Consider the following 12523-nt stretch of genomic DNA (forward strand, 5'->3'; position numbering starts at 1 on the left):
TCACTAAGACAGTTATTAAGCCTTAACGCATTTCTTTAAGTTTGGTAATGTTAGAATGTAACTCAGAAACAGCAGATATGACAGACAATACAGTGAAAAAACTTTCTAAAAAAAAATGCTTTCTTTGATAAAAAAAGTTTGTTCCAAATAAGCAGAATTTCTTGCAACAATGTTTAGGCTATTTCTATACAGTCTAACCTGTGTTAAGCAGCCAGACATTTTTAGGTGATTGTTCCACTCATAGTTTCATCCTCATTCAAAGAGAAAAAAAACTGGTTATCTTTTAATGTCTGAAGTTATTAACATGTACATGTACAATTTATTTAGTGCTTGAATGTACAAGTAGTTAATAAACAATATGAAATGTATGACATATCAAGTTTAACTGAGCCAAAATTGTAATATTTGTATATAGAATATATTTAGTTTGCTCAAAAAGTTGCTATTCAATTTCTGTTCTGCAAAAAAATGACCTTCACTTATCCCTGTATTACCTACTATTAAAAATACTTGCTAGCTGAGTGTTGTTCTAATTACACCTTATCAGCAATTAAGATATATTAAGATTGTCAATCTATCCTGGTACAGCATTATGACACCTGGCGCTAATTGCTGCCAAATGACATTGTCATTGTTACAAAGCCTCTGACAAATGCCCACTGTAGTTGTGTTTAAATGCCTAATGTTACATTTAGACTTTGTATTATACCATGAACATTTATGCATTCAATCTTAATTTAAATTAACTTGTTCATTGCTAGTTATAAATCATAACAACAGTGCCTGATAAATTGCTGCAACAGGTACCGTAGTGCAATCCGATGAACTGTTCTTTTTGTGTTATTTTTTAAATCCATATTTTAATCTGTCATTACTACCATAATGTTCTAAATTACTATTAAGCAATCATGTAATATGCAATAATTTTTTTAAACGTAACATTCCACGACGCATTTTATTTTGATGATATTCCCGTAATGATCACAGCAAAACAAACCAACTCAAATTAAGGCCCTAGTAATTATTTTGTCATTGTGGGCTGCAATCCGATTCTTTACCCTCTTTTTGTTGTGAGATTTACTGACACTCGATTTGTCATTGTCAGCTCAGTTACTACTTAAATGTACCCAGGGTACAGAACAAAATAAAATCATGTACCTGGCCTAAAATCCTATGTTAAACGCACAACGGATTACTAAACAAAATTCTCTTTAAACAAAACCTGCCTCAACCTGCTTTTATAAGTAGGAGTTTTGCTAATATAGAGGCCATTTTACAGAATATTGACATAACAAGGGCTGTTTGTAAAACATGCATGCCCCCCATTTGGGCTGTCAGTTGTAGTGGCAGCCATTGTGTGATTACGTTTTTTGTCACTGTGATCTTGACCTTTGACCTAGTGACCTGAAAATCAATAGGGGTCATCTGCCAGTCATGATCAATGTACCTATGAAGTTTCATGATCCTAGGCGTAAGCATTCTTGAGTTATCATCCGGAAACCATTTTACTCTTTCAAATCACTGTGACCTTGACTTTTGACCTAGTGACCTGAAAATCAATAGGGGTCATCTACCAGTCACGATCTATGTCCCTATGAAGTTTCATGATCCTAGGCGTAAGCATTTTTGAGTTATATGGAAACCATTTTACTGTTTCAAGTCACTGTGACCTTGACCTTTGACCTAGTGACCTGAAAATCAATAGGGGTCATCTGCCAGTCATGATGAATGTACCTATCAAGTTTCATGATCCTAGGCGTAAGTATTGTTGAGTTATCATCCGGAAACCATTTTACTATTTTGAGTCACTGTGACCTTGACCTTTGACCTAGTGACCTGAAAATTAATAGGGGTCATCTGCCAGTCATGATCAATGTACCTATGAAGTTTCATGAACCTAGGCGTAAGCATTTTTGAGTTATTATCCGGAAACCGTTTTACTGTTTCGAGTCACTGTGACCTTGACCTTTGACCTAGTGACCTGAAAATCAATAGGGGTCACCTGCCATTCATGATCAATGCACCTATGAAGTTTCATTATCCTAGGCCTAGGCGTTCTTGAGTTATCATCCGGAAACCATCTGGTGGACGGACCGACAGACAGACCAACATGTGCAAAACAATATACCCCCTCTTCTTCGAAGGGGGGCATAACAAGTTGATAGTACATGTGTATATAATTATTTTCAAACCAGTTTTGGCACCGAAAAACAAAAAACTGGTTGGCTCAAAGAAATTTTGGGACAGCGCTAGCCCTGGTAGATAGACCCCACGACACCAGTACATAATATAATCTGCAAATGTGGTCCTAAACTGCATCCAAGAACGAGTCACTGTGACCTTGACCTTTGACCTAGTGACCTCAAAATCAATAGGGGTCATCTTCAAGTCATGATCAATGTACCGACATGTGCAAAACAATATACCCCCTCTTCTTCGAAGGTGGGCATTAAATATGAACATAATTAAGAAAAAATTAGCCGACAACAACCAATATAGCTTTTAAATTCCCGGGTACGTTATAGTATGTTTTCCTTAAATGGGGTACATTTAAGAATACTTAAATGTACCTGGGATACATTAAATAGTACCCGAGCAGAAAATGACCAATCAAGCTTTACTGACTGCTGGTCGCATGTGCATGGGGGGACCTTTATGAGGTGTACTATTTTTGTATGGGGGGATCTAAACTGACTGCTTACGTATGTTAAACACTTGACTCCGGTGACCACCTTGTCAGGTTGGACTTTAGTGTTTATTTATTTATAAGCTTTATAATTCTGTTTTAAAATATATTTTTAGGGTCTTAATCTCTAAAATGGCAATAAAAAATGCAATAAAGTTTACTGTGTGTTATTGTCAGTACAATATGGGCCATCTGGTGAGATTTGCATGAAATATTCATAAACTGAATGATCGTTTCATGAATATTTATTGTCTTCACACCTTACTTTACAACCTGATCAGGCCAGGGAGAAAAAAGTGACTGTGTTGGTCATGCTCAAAAAGTCTTTTATGCATATCTACAGCCACAATATTAGTTTTTGTTGGGGGTTCTCTACACAAATAACGTTAACAAATGAATGACAACTATTCTGCCTTCAAACTTTAATGCGACTGCAGTTGTTCCAACTTATGTTTTTATGCAGAATGTCAATGATCTTCTTTACAAACAAATCGCATATATAAAATTCAAAATTTTGGATTCGCATATTCAGCCAGTTTTTGAATATTCTAATAATTGTTCCAATCTTCGAAACTAAACATCATCAAATAATATTCTGCATGACAAATTACCCAATTTATTCTACAATTTGCACTAAAACAAGCTTTAAACTGGTTAAACTTTTAACCTTAAACCCAGCCGTAACCCTCATCCCCCAACTTAGAAAGGTTTTCAACAACACTATGTAAATAGATATTTTCATATATATCAAGAAAATTAAGTTAGTGTTTTATTCACCTCAAACAGATCCATGGTTTATCTGTTCTATATGTATTTTTAACCAGGTTTTCCGAAGGAAAAACTGGTTATTAGATTGGCGAATGCGGGCGGGCGGGCTGGCTGGCTGGCTGGCGGGCTGGCGGGCGGGCGGAACAAGCTTGTCCAGGCCATAACTTTGTCGTTCATTGTGAGATTTTAAAATCATTTGGCACATTTGTTAACCATCATTAGACGGTGTGTCGCGCGAAAAAATTACGTCAATATCTCCAAGGTCAAGGTCACACTTTGAGTTCAAAGGTAAAAAATAGCCATAAATGAGCTTGTCTGGGCTTTAACTATGTCATTCATAATGAGATTTTAAAATCATTTGGCACATTTGTTCACCATCATGGGACGGTGTGTCGCACAAAAGAATCACGTCAATATCTCCAATGTCAAGGTCGCCACGACTAAAAATAGATTTATTTTAAAACAAACTTACAAAGGGGGTTAATTTTGTTTGTTCATTTCAAAAGTTCAGTTTGAGTTGTCTCCCTTTATCAGATTTTTTTCACAATGAAAACCTGGTTATGTGACAATTTTGTCCCTTGTATAATAAATAAATCATGTTTTATTCATGTTTATTTGACATTGAACTTTTGTTTATAGTTAAGATGGGTTGGAAGTTAACCATGCTGGAGTAGGCTTAAGTTATTAAATGGCCACACATCATAATGACAATGACAAACTATCTATTTTTGCCAATAAACAATTAAGATGTGAAATCATCTAACATTCTATTGTAGTCTTACTTGTAGTTAAAATTTGGACATTTTACTGTATGACAAGCAAGACTGGGCTTCTTTTTGCACTTTTTTATGTTTGAATTTTGAAAACGATGAACTGTCTGGAAAAACAGGGCTTAATGCATGTGGGTAAGTGTAGTCCCAGATTAGCATGTGCAATTCACAAAGGCTAATCAGGGACGACACTTCCGCAGCCTGATCTGGATTTAATTCATACAAGACTTCCTATAAACAAAAAATTCCATGAAAGAGGAAAGTGTTATCTCTGATAAGACTACGCAGACTGCAAATGCTAATCTGGAACAACACTTCATGCACATGCATTTATTTATATTATATCCTGTAAGCTAAACCTCCCCCATTGCAGGTGATGCGTGAGAAGGCAGAGGAGCTGAAGGAAGGTCCCAATGATGGCTGCTACATCATGGGCCTGTTCGTGGAGGGGGCGCGCTGGGACCACGTGCACCACCAGCTCACAGAGTCGCGGCCGAAGGAGCTCTACACTGACCTGCCTGTGCTGTGGCTCAAACCTGAGGCTAACCGCAAGACGCCCACCACCGGCATCTACGACTGCCCTTGCTACAAGACATTGACACGCGCTGGTCAGTTATTTTTGTTTGTTTATGGATTTTTAGCCGGATTTTTTTCGAAAAAATCTCGGCTTATAGATTGATGTTGTCGGGCGGGCGGGCGGGCGGGGTGGCGGCGTGCTCGAAAATGTTAAAGTTCTTATTTCATGGTATAACTTTGGTATGCTTGGACCTAGAGTCTTCAAACTTGACATGAAGGTTGGCCAGGATTAACAGATGACCACTGGTCATTTCAAGGTCATTCATTTGAAGGTCAAGGTCACTGTGACCTTCAATATAAAAAATGTTAAAGTTGTTATAACTTTGGTATGCTTGGACCTAGAGTCTTGAAACTTGACATGAAGGTTGGCCATAACTAGTTAGTAACCACTGGTCATTTCAAGGTCATTCATTTGAAGGTCAAGGTCACTGTGACCTTGAATGTAAAAATGTTAAAGTTCTTATTTCATGGTATAACTTTGGTATGCTTGGACCTAGAGTCTTCAAACTTGACATGAAGGTTGGCCAGGATTAACAGAGGACCACTGGTCATTTCAAGGTCATTCATTTGAAGGTGAAGGTCACTGTGACCTTCAATATAAAAATGTTAAAGTTGTTATAACTTTGGTATGCTTGGACCTAGAGTCTTGAAACTTGACATGAAGGTTGGCCAGAACTAGTAAGTAACCACTGGACATTTCAAGGTCATTCATTTGAAGGTCAAGGTCACTGTGACCTTGAATGTAAAAATGTTAAAGTTGTTATAACTTTGGTATGCTTGGACCTAGAGTCTTGAAACTTGACATGAAGGTTGGCCAGAACTAGTAAGTAACCACTGGACATTTCAAGGTCATTCATTTGAAGGTCAAGGTCACTGTGACCTTGAATGTAAAAATGTTAAAGTTCTTATTTCATGTTATAACTTTGGTATGCTTGTACCTAGAGTCTTCAAACTTGAAATAAAGATTGGCCAGTACTAGAAGATGACCACTGGTCATTTCAATGTCATTCATTTGAAGGTCAAGGTCACTGTGACCTTAAATGTTAAAATGTTAAAATTGTTATAACTTTGGTATGCTTGGACATAGAGTCTTCAAACTTGACATGAAGGTTTGCAAGCACACTTTTGTGACCTTAAATGTTATTGTTGTTCATGTATATGCATGCATTCAAAACATAACACAAGGTTTGCTCATGCCTTGAAAAGTACTTACGTTTCATTTTGACCTTTGAACAATATTTCAGTAATTTAAGTATTGCATTGACAAAAACACGAAAGGTACTTTCCTGTCATTTAAATCAAAAATCCGGCTTCAATGCGGTCATCTCCGACCGCGGAACTCTTGTTTAGCTTTTTTATCAACAGTATTGCAATCATATTATTGCTGTCAGTTTACTTTCTCATCATTTAACGTTAGCTAAAACAACAATGTAAGTGTTTTACCAGTATTAATTGCACATTCTGGCGCCAAAACCTATATATATGATATATGAGCAGCATCATGTAAAAATGATGGATCTTATTCCATATGTGGCTAGCACTAGCTCCAGACCAGCATGCGCATCCACACAGACTGGTCTGTAGGCAAACTGGCTGCATATGGCATAACACCCATTTTCGCATGCTACAGCTATTTCTGCTTGTTTAACAATAATTTTGCAATTTCCTGTAAAGCTTTACAAACAAAATAAGTGTTTGAAAAAATCCTTTTTTCAATGATAATGTGGATCACCACCAAATAATTTATTATTCTGAAGAAAAGTTGATGATCATCATTAATTTTTGTCTATAATTATTCGGCTTTATTATGATCATAATGTCTATTAGCAGTTTTTGTGTGTAAAACTTCAAAACCTGTAGTTTTTATTATACCAGTAATTATTAGTCATTTTTCTCATTGTTAATTAAGAGGACAAATGTTTTTTCCGGCATAATGATTAAGTCATTCTGTAGTTAGGTGCATTTTGAAGTGTCATTAGGGATACATGCCATCATGAGAAAAACTAAAAACATATCCTCTGAAACATTTGTACTAATGACTACACTTATTTTCTGGATCATAAATCACCTCATCTGATGTTAAGTTTTGGTATTTTCCCATATTTACCTTCTAGTAGAAAGTTCATTATACTGGTAGTTAATAAAATAATTTAGATCATATCACACAGTTGATAACTAAGTGATAAATATAGCTGTCACAGGAAGTATTGAAGTAATAAATATATTATCTAAGTGGGTGAAATATTATGATCTAAGAAATTAGCCATTATTTCCAATATAGCCTCCCCCATTCACCTCCTCAGGGGACATTACTGGCCCGACTTTAAAACTTGTATCATTGCCTATTGTTTAAATATTGCCATTAATTAACATGTCCCCTTGGGCTCTATAAGATAGCCTCTACCATAATGCCATCATGAGTTGCCAGACAAATACACGAAACAATATATTTACTTGTCATCTTCATGACATGCTGGTGTTTACAGGTAAATCCAAGGCCCAGTTTCTGAAACTTCATTTCCCCCTTGTTATAGTGCCCTAGTAAGACTTGAACCAGCTATGATGTTTGCGCTGATGTTTGCGAAAAGAAAGTGCAAGGACTGTTAAGTGATTTATTGTCACCTACCGGGTTTCACCAGAGGGGACTTATGGTTTGCCCTCCGTCAGTCAGTGTGTCAGTCAGTCACACTTTTCTGTATCCTGCGATAACTTTTAAAGTAATTAATATTTTTTCATGAAACTTGAAACATGGATAGATGGCAATATGGACATTATGCATGTCATTTCATTTTGTTCCTACGTTAAAAATTCTGGTTGCTATGGCAACAAATAGACTAGAAATACTGCTGAAAATGGTGGTTTTCTGGATCCTGCGATATTTTTTAAAATTCTTAATATTTTTTCATGAAACTTAAAACATGGATAGATGGCAATATGGACATTATGTACGTCATTTCATTTTGTTTCTATGTCAAAAATTCTGGTTGCTATGGCAACAACATCAATTCTGACAACAGTGGAATTTCTGACAATGGTGGAGCCGGTAGGGGACTATATTGCTTGGCAATTGTCTTGTTTTAATTAGATTATGTGGTCTTGGCACATTCTTGGATGTAATTTATGGTCCTGTCTGTTTTCTCTCATATACTGTTTACTATTTAGGAACATTTGAGTCAACATTATTAGCCATTCTTTCAGCTAAGATATAATCTGTTTGTGGTTGTTGTTAGTGCACATGACAAAATGTAATACATACCTCCACAGTGAGTGAGTCCGAGTGATATAACTTGTCTGGTTTCTAATGTCAAATTATATTTTGATACCCTCTGTTTTCTTTTCAATAAACCAATAATAGTAACAATTTTCCATCCTGAAATCAACACTTACAGTATACTCTGCTTATAAGAAGCGTCTTATAAGCGAAAGTATACGGTAAGCTATTTCCGTATTCAAATCTTATATGTGCAATGTTTTGATATAAACATATACTGAGATATATATAATTTTCAGAAGAAATTATTTCACTTTTTATAAGTTTCATAATGATAGATCTATAACAATGTACAATCCCAGACCAACCCTCAAATGTTGCTAGTATATAGTTATAATTTCTAGACAGTAGATTTTACAGGATTAACCTTGTGTAAAAGTAACAAATCTGAATAAAAGAGCAAGTATGAGAGCAGTTTACCATAATGTATTACCCATGTGTTCATGAGTGTTTATAAGTGCTGGTGGGGTGTGATATCAATCAAAAGAAAGCCTTGAAATGTGCTGGATTTAGTTTATAGAAATTAATTTTTCAGGTTTAAATTTCCTCAGAATTCTCACTTTAGTAAAATCTTTTAAATGAGTGTTTGAAAATATATCTCATTTAATCATTGTAGCTTTCAATTCTTGATTTGTTTCTAAACCTAGTCTGAACAGAAGATGTAAGACATACATCATGCAATTCTAAAATAACTTACCACTAATTGCCAGCATAAAGAGCCGACATGTATCAGCTATCTCCCTATTTCAAAGTCAAGGTCACACTAAGAGGTCAAAGGTCAAATTGGGCAGAAAAACAGTTTTTATGACTTTATTTGTGACATTCGCCATGCAATTAAAAAAAATTACCACACATGACAAACAATGAGGATATAGCATGTTTTTTGTAACATTTATCTTTCCCTTTAACAAACGTAAAGATGTTATTTTGCGGTCTGCGCTGTTTGCTTAAAGGAATTTCCGTAAGAAATATTCTAAATAAAGAAATAAATATACTAGTCATCCCTAATTTTGGAAATAAATTGATCCAATTTAGAAGGATGGGAGAGTCCACTAGGCATAAATGGGTAAACATAACCACCAATGTCCAACATGAGTCGATGTGTCACATGTAACATCAGTTTCCCGACCTCAAAGGACATGGTCACATATGAACATCAAAGGCATTGGACATGTTGTTTGCTGGCATCTGACTAGTTTCAGTGGTGACTATAACAACTCACAGTAAAGTGGATGGATCAGGCTGCCTTGAACAACATTTCTTTTTGTAAATGTTGTATAGATAAGTTGTTTGAAAAACACTTTGAGTCGAGTCAGATCACATGAATATTGCCTACAGTGACTATGTGAATATAGCGTTCTTTCATAGTGTGCAATTAATTTCATGTTATTTCTGTGTCATTTTATAATTACACTAGTCAGAACAATTCACTTTTTGTTTATGCTTGCCATATTGTATAAAAAATATTAACTCCATGATACTGAATGTTTTTTTGTGTGTGTTTTTTTAACCTTTCCGGCTCAATAGCAAAGTAAACATGGCGATATTCAACGAGCATTAAACCAAAACAACCTGTGAGTAACTGAACTTACTCGCTGTTCAGGTTTTATGCTGTTTGCTGCTCATCAGTATATTGGTATTGGAAATGAATGCACCCTGAATACTGGACAGACCATGCAGGTTCACCAAAAAAGATAATTTTGATGACAACTTAGGCATATGCCAGTGAACAGTTACTATATTAGTGAACATAATAAGGTAACATACTGTATATGTTTCATTCCAGGAACCCTTTCCACAACTGGCCATTCAACCAACTTCGTGTTTTCTGTGGAACTTCCTACCGATAAATCCCAGAAACACTGGATAAAGCGCGGTGTAGCCTTACTGTGTGCCCTCAACTATTAAAAGACTTTCCTGTTCGAAAAAACTTTTGTTATTACTATACTAAGTTTTGTATTGTGCTATTTTGTGTGAAAACCTTCCAGACAAATAAGAACGTATGCTTGCTTGTTTGGTGTTGATGTGAAATATCACTGCTGGGAACTGTTATTTTATGCAAGTTTAATTGTTGACATTTGTGTAAACTTAAACATTTACTTATATGAGCTGCAACATGTTTGCAAGATTTTTATTTGTTATGATATTAATCATTATATTGTACAGTACATGTTTAATTATTATTTTACATGAACAATTAATGAACTGCTAACATCGAAACTTTATGTATCTGCTGTTAATATATTTATAAAATCTATAGCTTATAACGTGAAACATATGTTTCATGTTTGTTAATTTTGTACAACATCAGTTGAGTTTATGTTATGCTTAACATTTAATGTGATCTTCTAATGATAAATTATATGAAGCATTACCTTATGTTTATAGAGATAGTATTTAAAAATGGCTTTGTACTTATGAGGGTTTTTTGTTATAAAAGTATATACTCTGCCAATTAATTTCACAATAACTGCAAACGTGAACAATTTTACATAAAACTGGGCGTTTATGATATGACATCTTCATATTATATAAACTGGAATGTTGTTGATGTTGTTGTGGTAAGTAAACTGTTTACAGTTTGTATTGTTTTGCAAACAGTATTTGTGTTGGTAAATACTATCACTGTGATATATAAAGCTTGTATAGAAAGTATATTATTTATAAATATTGTTATAATGAAACATTCCGTCCAAATTTTCTATTTAGCATGATATTAACCCTTTGCATGCTGGGAAATTTGTCGTCTGCTAAAATGTCGTCTGCTGAATTTATAAAATTCGCATTTTCTTCGATTTTTTTCAAAGAATACTATTAGAATAGCAAACAGTTTGGATCCTGATGAGACGCCACGTTCTGTGGCGTCTCATCTGGATCCAAACTGTTTGCAAAGGCCTTAAAAATTCGGTTCCCGCATTGTAAGCGTTAAACTGCACTGGTAAATACTTTCTGTGATTTGAATATTCACCAGGTTTGATTAACATGTATGAAACATTCTATTAAAAAACTTTTAAAAGTTAAAATGAAATATAATATGTTTTGATATTTAGTTAAAATTTCACAGATTTATGCTGATGGAGAATGAAATAAACTAGAAAATAAATATACCATCCTAAACATGGTGTTGCTTCTGTCTTCAATGTCTTCATGATGTTAACTTCATTGTAATGCACAGCTAAGCCTCTTTATTGCAATTGTGATTTCGACATATCTAAAGTTCAACTTGTCCGAACTGGAACTGAATATATATAAGGAATAGAATTCAATAAACATTTTACCGCGGCATTAAAAACATCGGGTAACAAATACGCATAATTTTGTACGTATAAAAAAATTATCATAAAAATGCAATTTAATAACAGCTGAAATAATACAGCAAACATCATAAATCTGCACCTTAATGATCTACTTTTCACTGGAAAGTAAAAACTATACTACCCGCCCAGTTCTCAGTAATTGTATTATGATCTTGTTAAGGTAACTATGAAAATTGTCACCAATTTCTACCATAGGTATTACATGTAATTAGAAACTTTACAGTTATGTTTGAGGTCATTTTTTCAGTCACTGACCAATTTCCATAACTCTAGCCTGCAATTTACCTTAATTATTACCTTTTTCATACTGAGATATTCAGGTAAAAGTTTTAATGCAACAACTCCATCTCATTATGTCTAAAATACAGAGCACAATGTAAGTTTTAGATGCAGTCTGAGGTTAACAATCAAATAAAGGTGACACAAACAGGCAGGAAATATAAAAACACCTGAATTACTGGATAATTAGAGTTGAAATTATTTAGGTTAACAACATTATTTTATATTTAAAAAAAAGAAGAGCTACACCTGGGAATTTCACATCACTTCAACTGAATCAAGTTCGAGATAACAAAGTCAAGCTATGTTTGGTCCAGTTGTTTCTATACTACCATAGTGAACGAAATAAACTGATTTTAAAAATGTCTTAACTACAGTGTCACGGTCTGAACTTGGTCATGTTTGGGAAGAAGTCGTGTGGCGGCCAGGTTAGCTCAGTCGGGAGAGCACTCGCCCTGTAAGCGAGGTGTCCCCGGTTCGAGTCCCGGACTGGCCGCACAATTTTCTCACACTGTGACATTTGGCGCCCAACGGGGGACCGTGCCGTTACCTGGGTATACTCCTACGGAGGCCCATGGTTAATTATATATCACCCCGAATCCCTGTATTCGAGGAGGATTACATATTCAAGTGGGGGTGTATGTCACGGTTTGAACTTGGTCACGTTTGGGGAGAAGTTGTGTGGCGGTCCGGTAAGCTCAGTCGGGAGAGCACTCACCCTGTAAGTGCGGTGTCCCGGGTTCGAGCCCGGACTGGCCGCACAATTTTTTCACCCTGTGACATACAGCAAACAATGTTTTATGGTGTCAAATGAAACAAACTGATTTTTTTTACTGAATATAATATATACTAATAC

General features: G+C 35.3%; 1 protein-coding gene and 1 non-coding gene across 2 annotated transcripts in view; both read left to right on the forward strand.

Moving 5' to 3' along the window:
- The window catches only part of LOC127851858 (dynein axonemal heavy chain 1-like), a 137047-nt gene extending 125859 nt beyond the window's left edge, over positions 1 to 11188 (forward strand). Inside the window, 2 exon segments of the mRNA XM_052385815.1 lie at positions 4598 to 4832; positions 9858 to 11188. Of these exon segments, the coding sequence (XP_052241775.1) occupies positions 4598 to 4832; positions 9858 to 9979 (357 nt within the window). The 3' untranslated portion in view covers positions 9980 to 11188.
- A 901-nt stretch (positions 11189 to 12089) lies between these two features.
- On the forward strand, positions 12090 to 12163 carry Trnat-ugu (transfer RNA threonine (anticodon UGU)). The gene has a single exon. It is a non-coding gene; the product is annotated as a tRNA-Thr (tRNA).
- Positions 12164 to 12523: the final 360 nt, after the last annotated feature.

This window comes from Dreissena polymorpha, chromosome 11 (genome assembly GCF_020536995.1).
Source record: "Dreissena polymorpha isolate Duluth1 chromosome 11, UMN_Dpol_1.0, whole genome shotgun sequence".
NCBI classification, from domain to species: Eukaryota; Metazoa; Mollusca; class Bivalvia; order Myida; family Dreissenidae; genus Dreissena; species Dreissena polymorpha.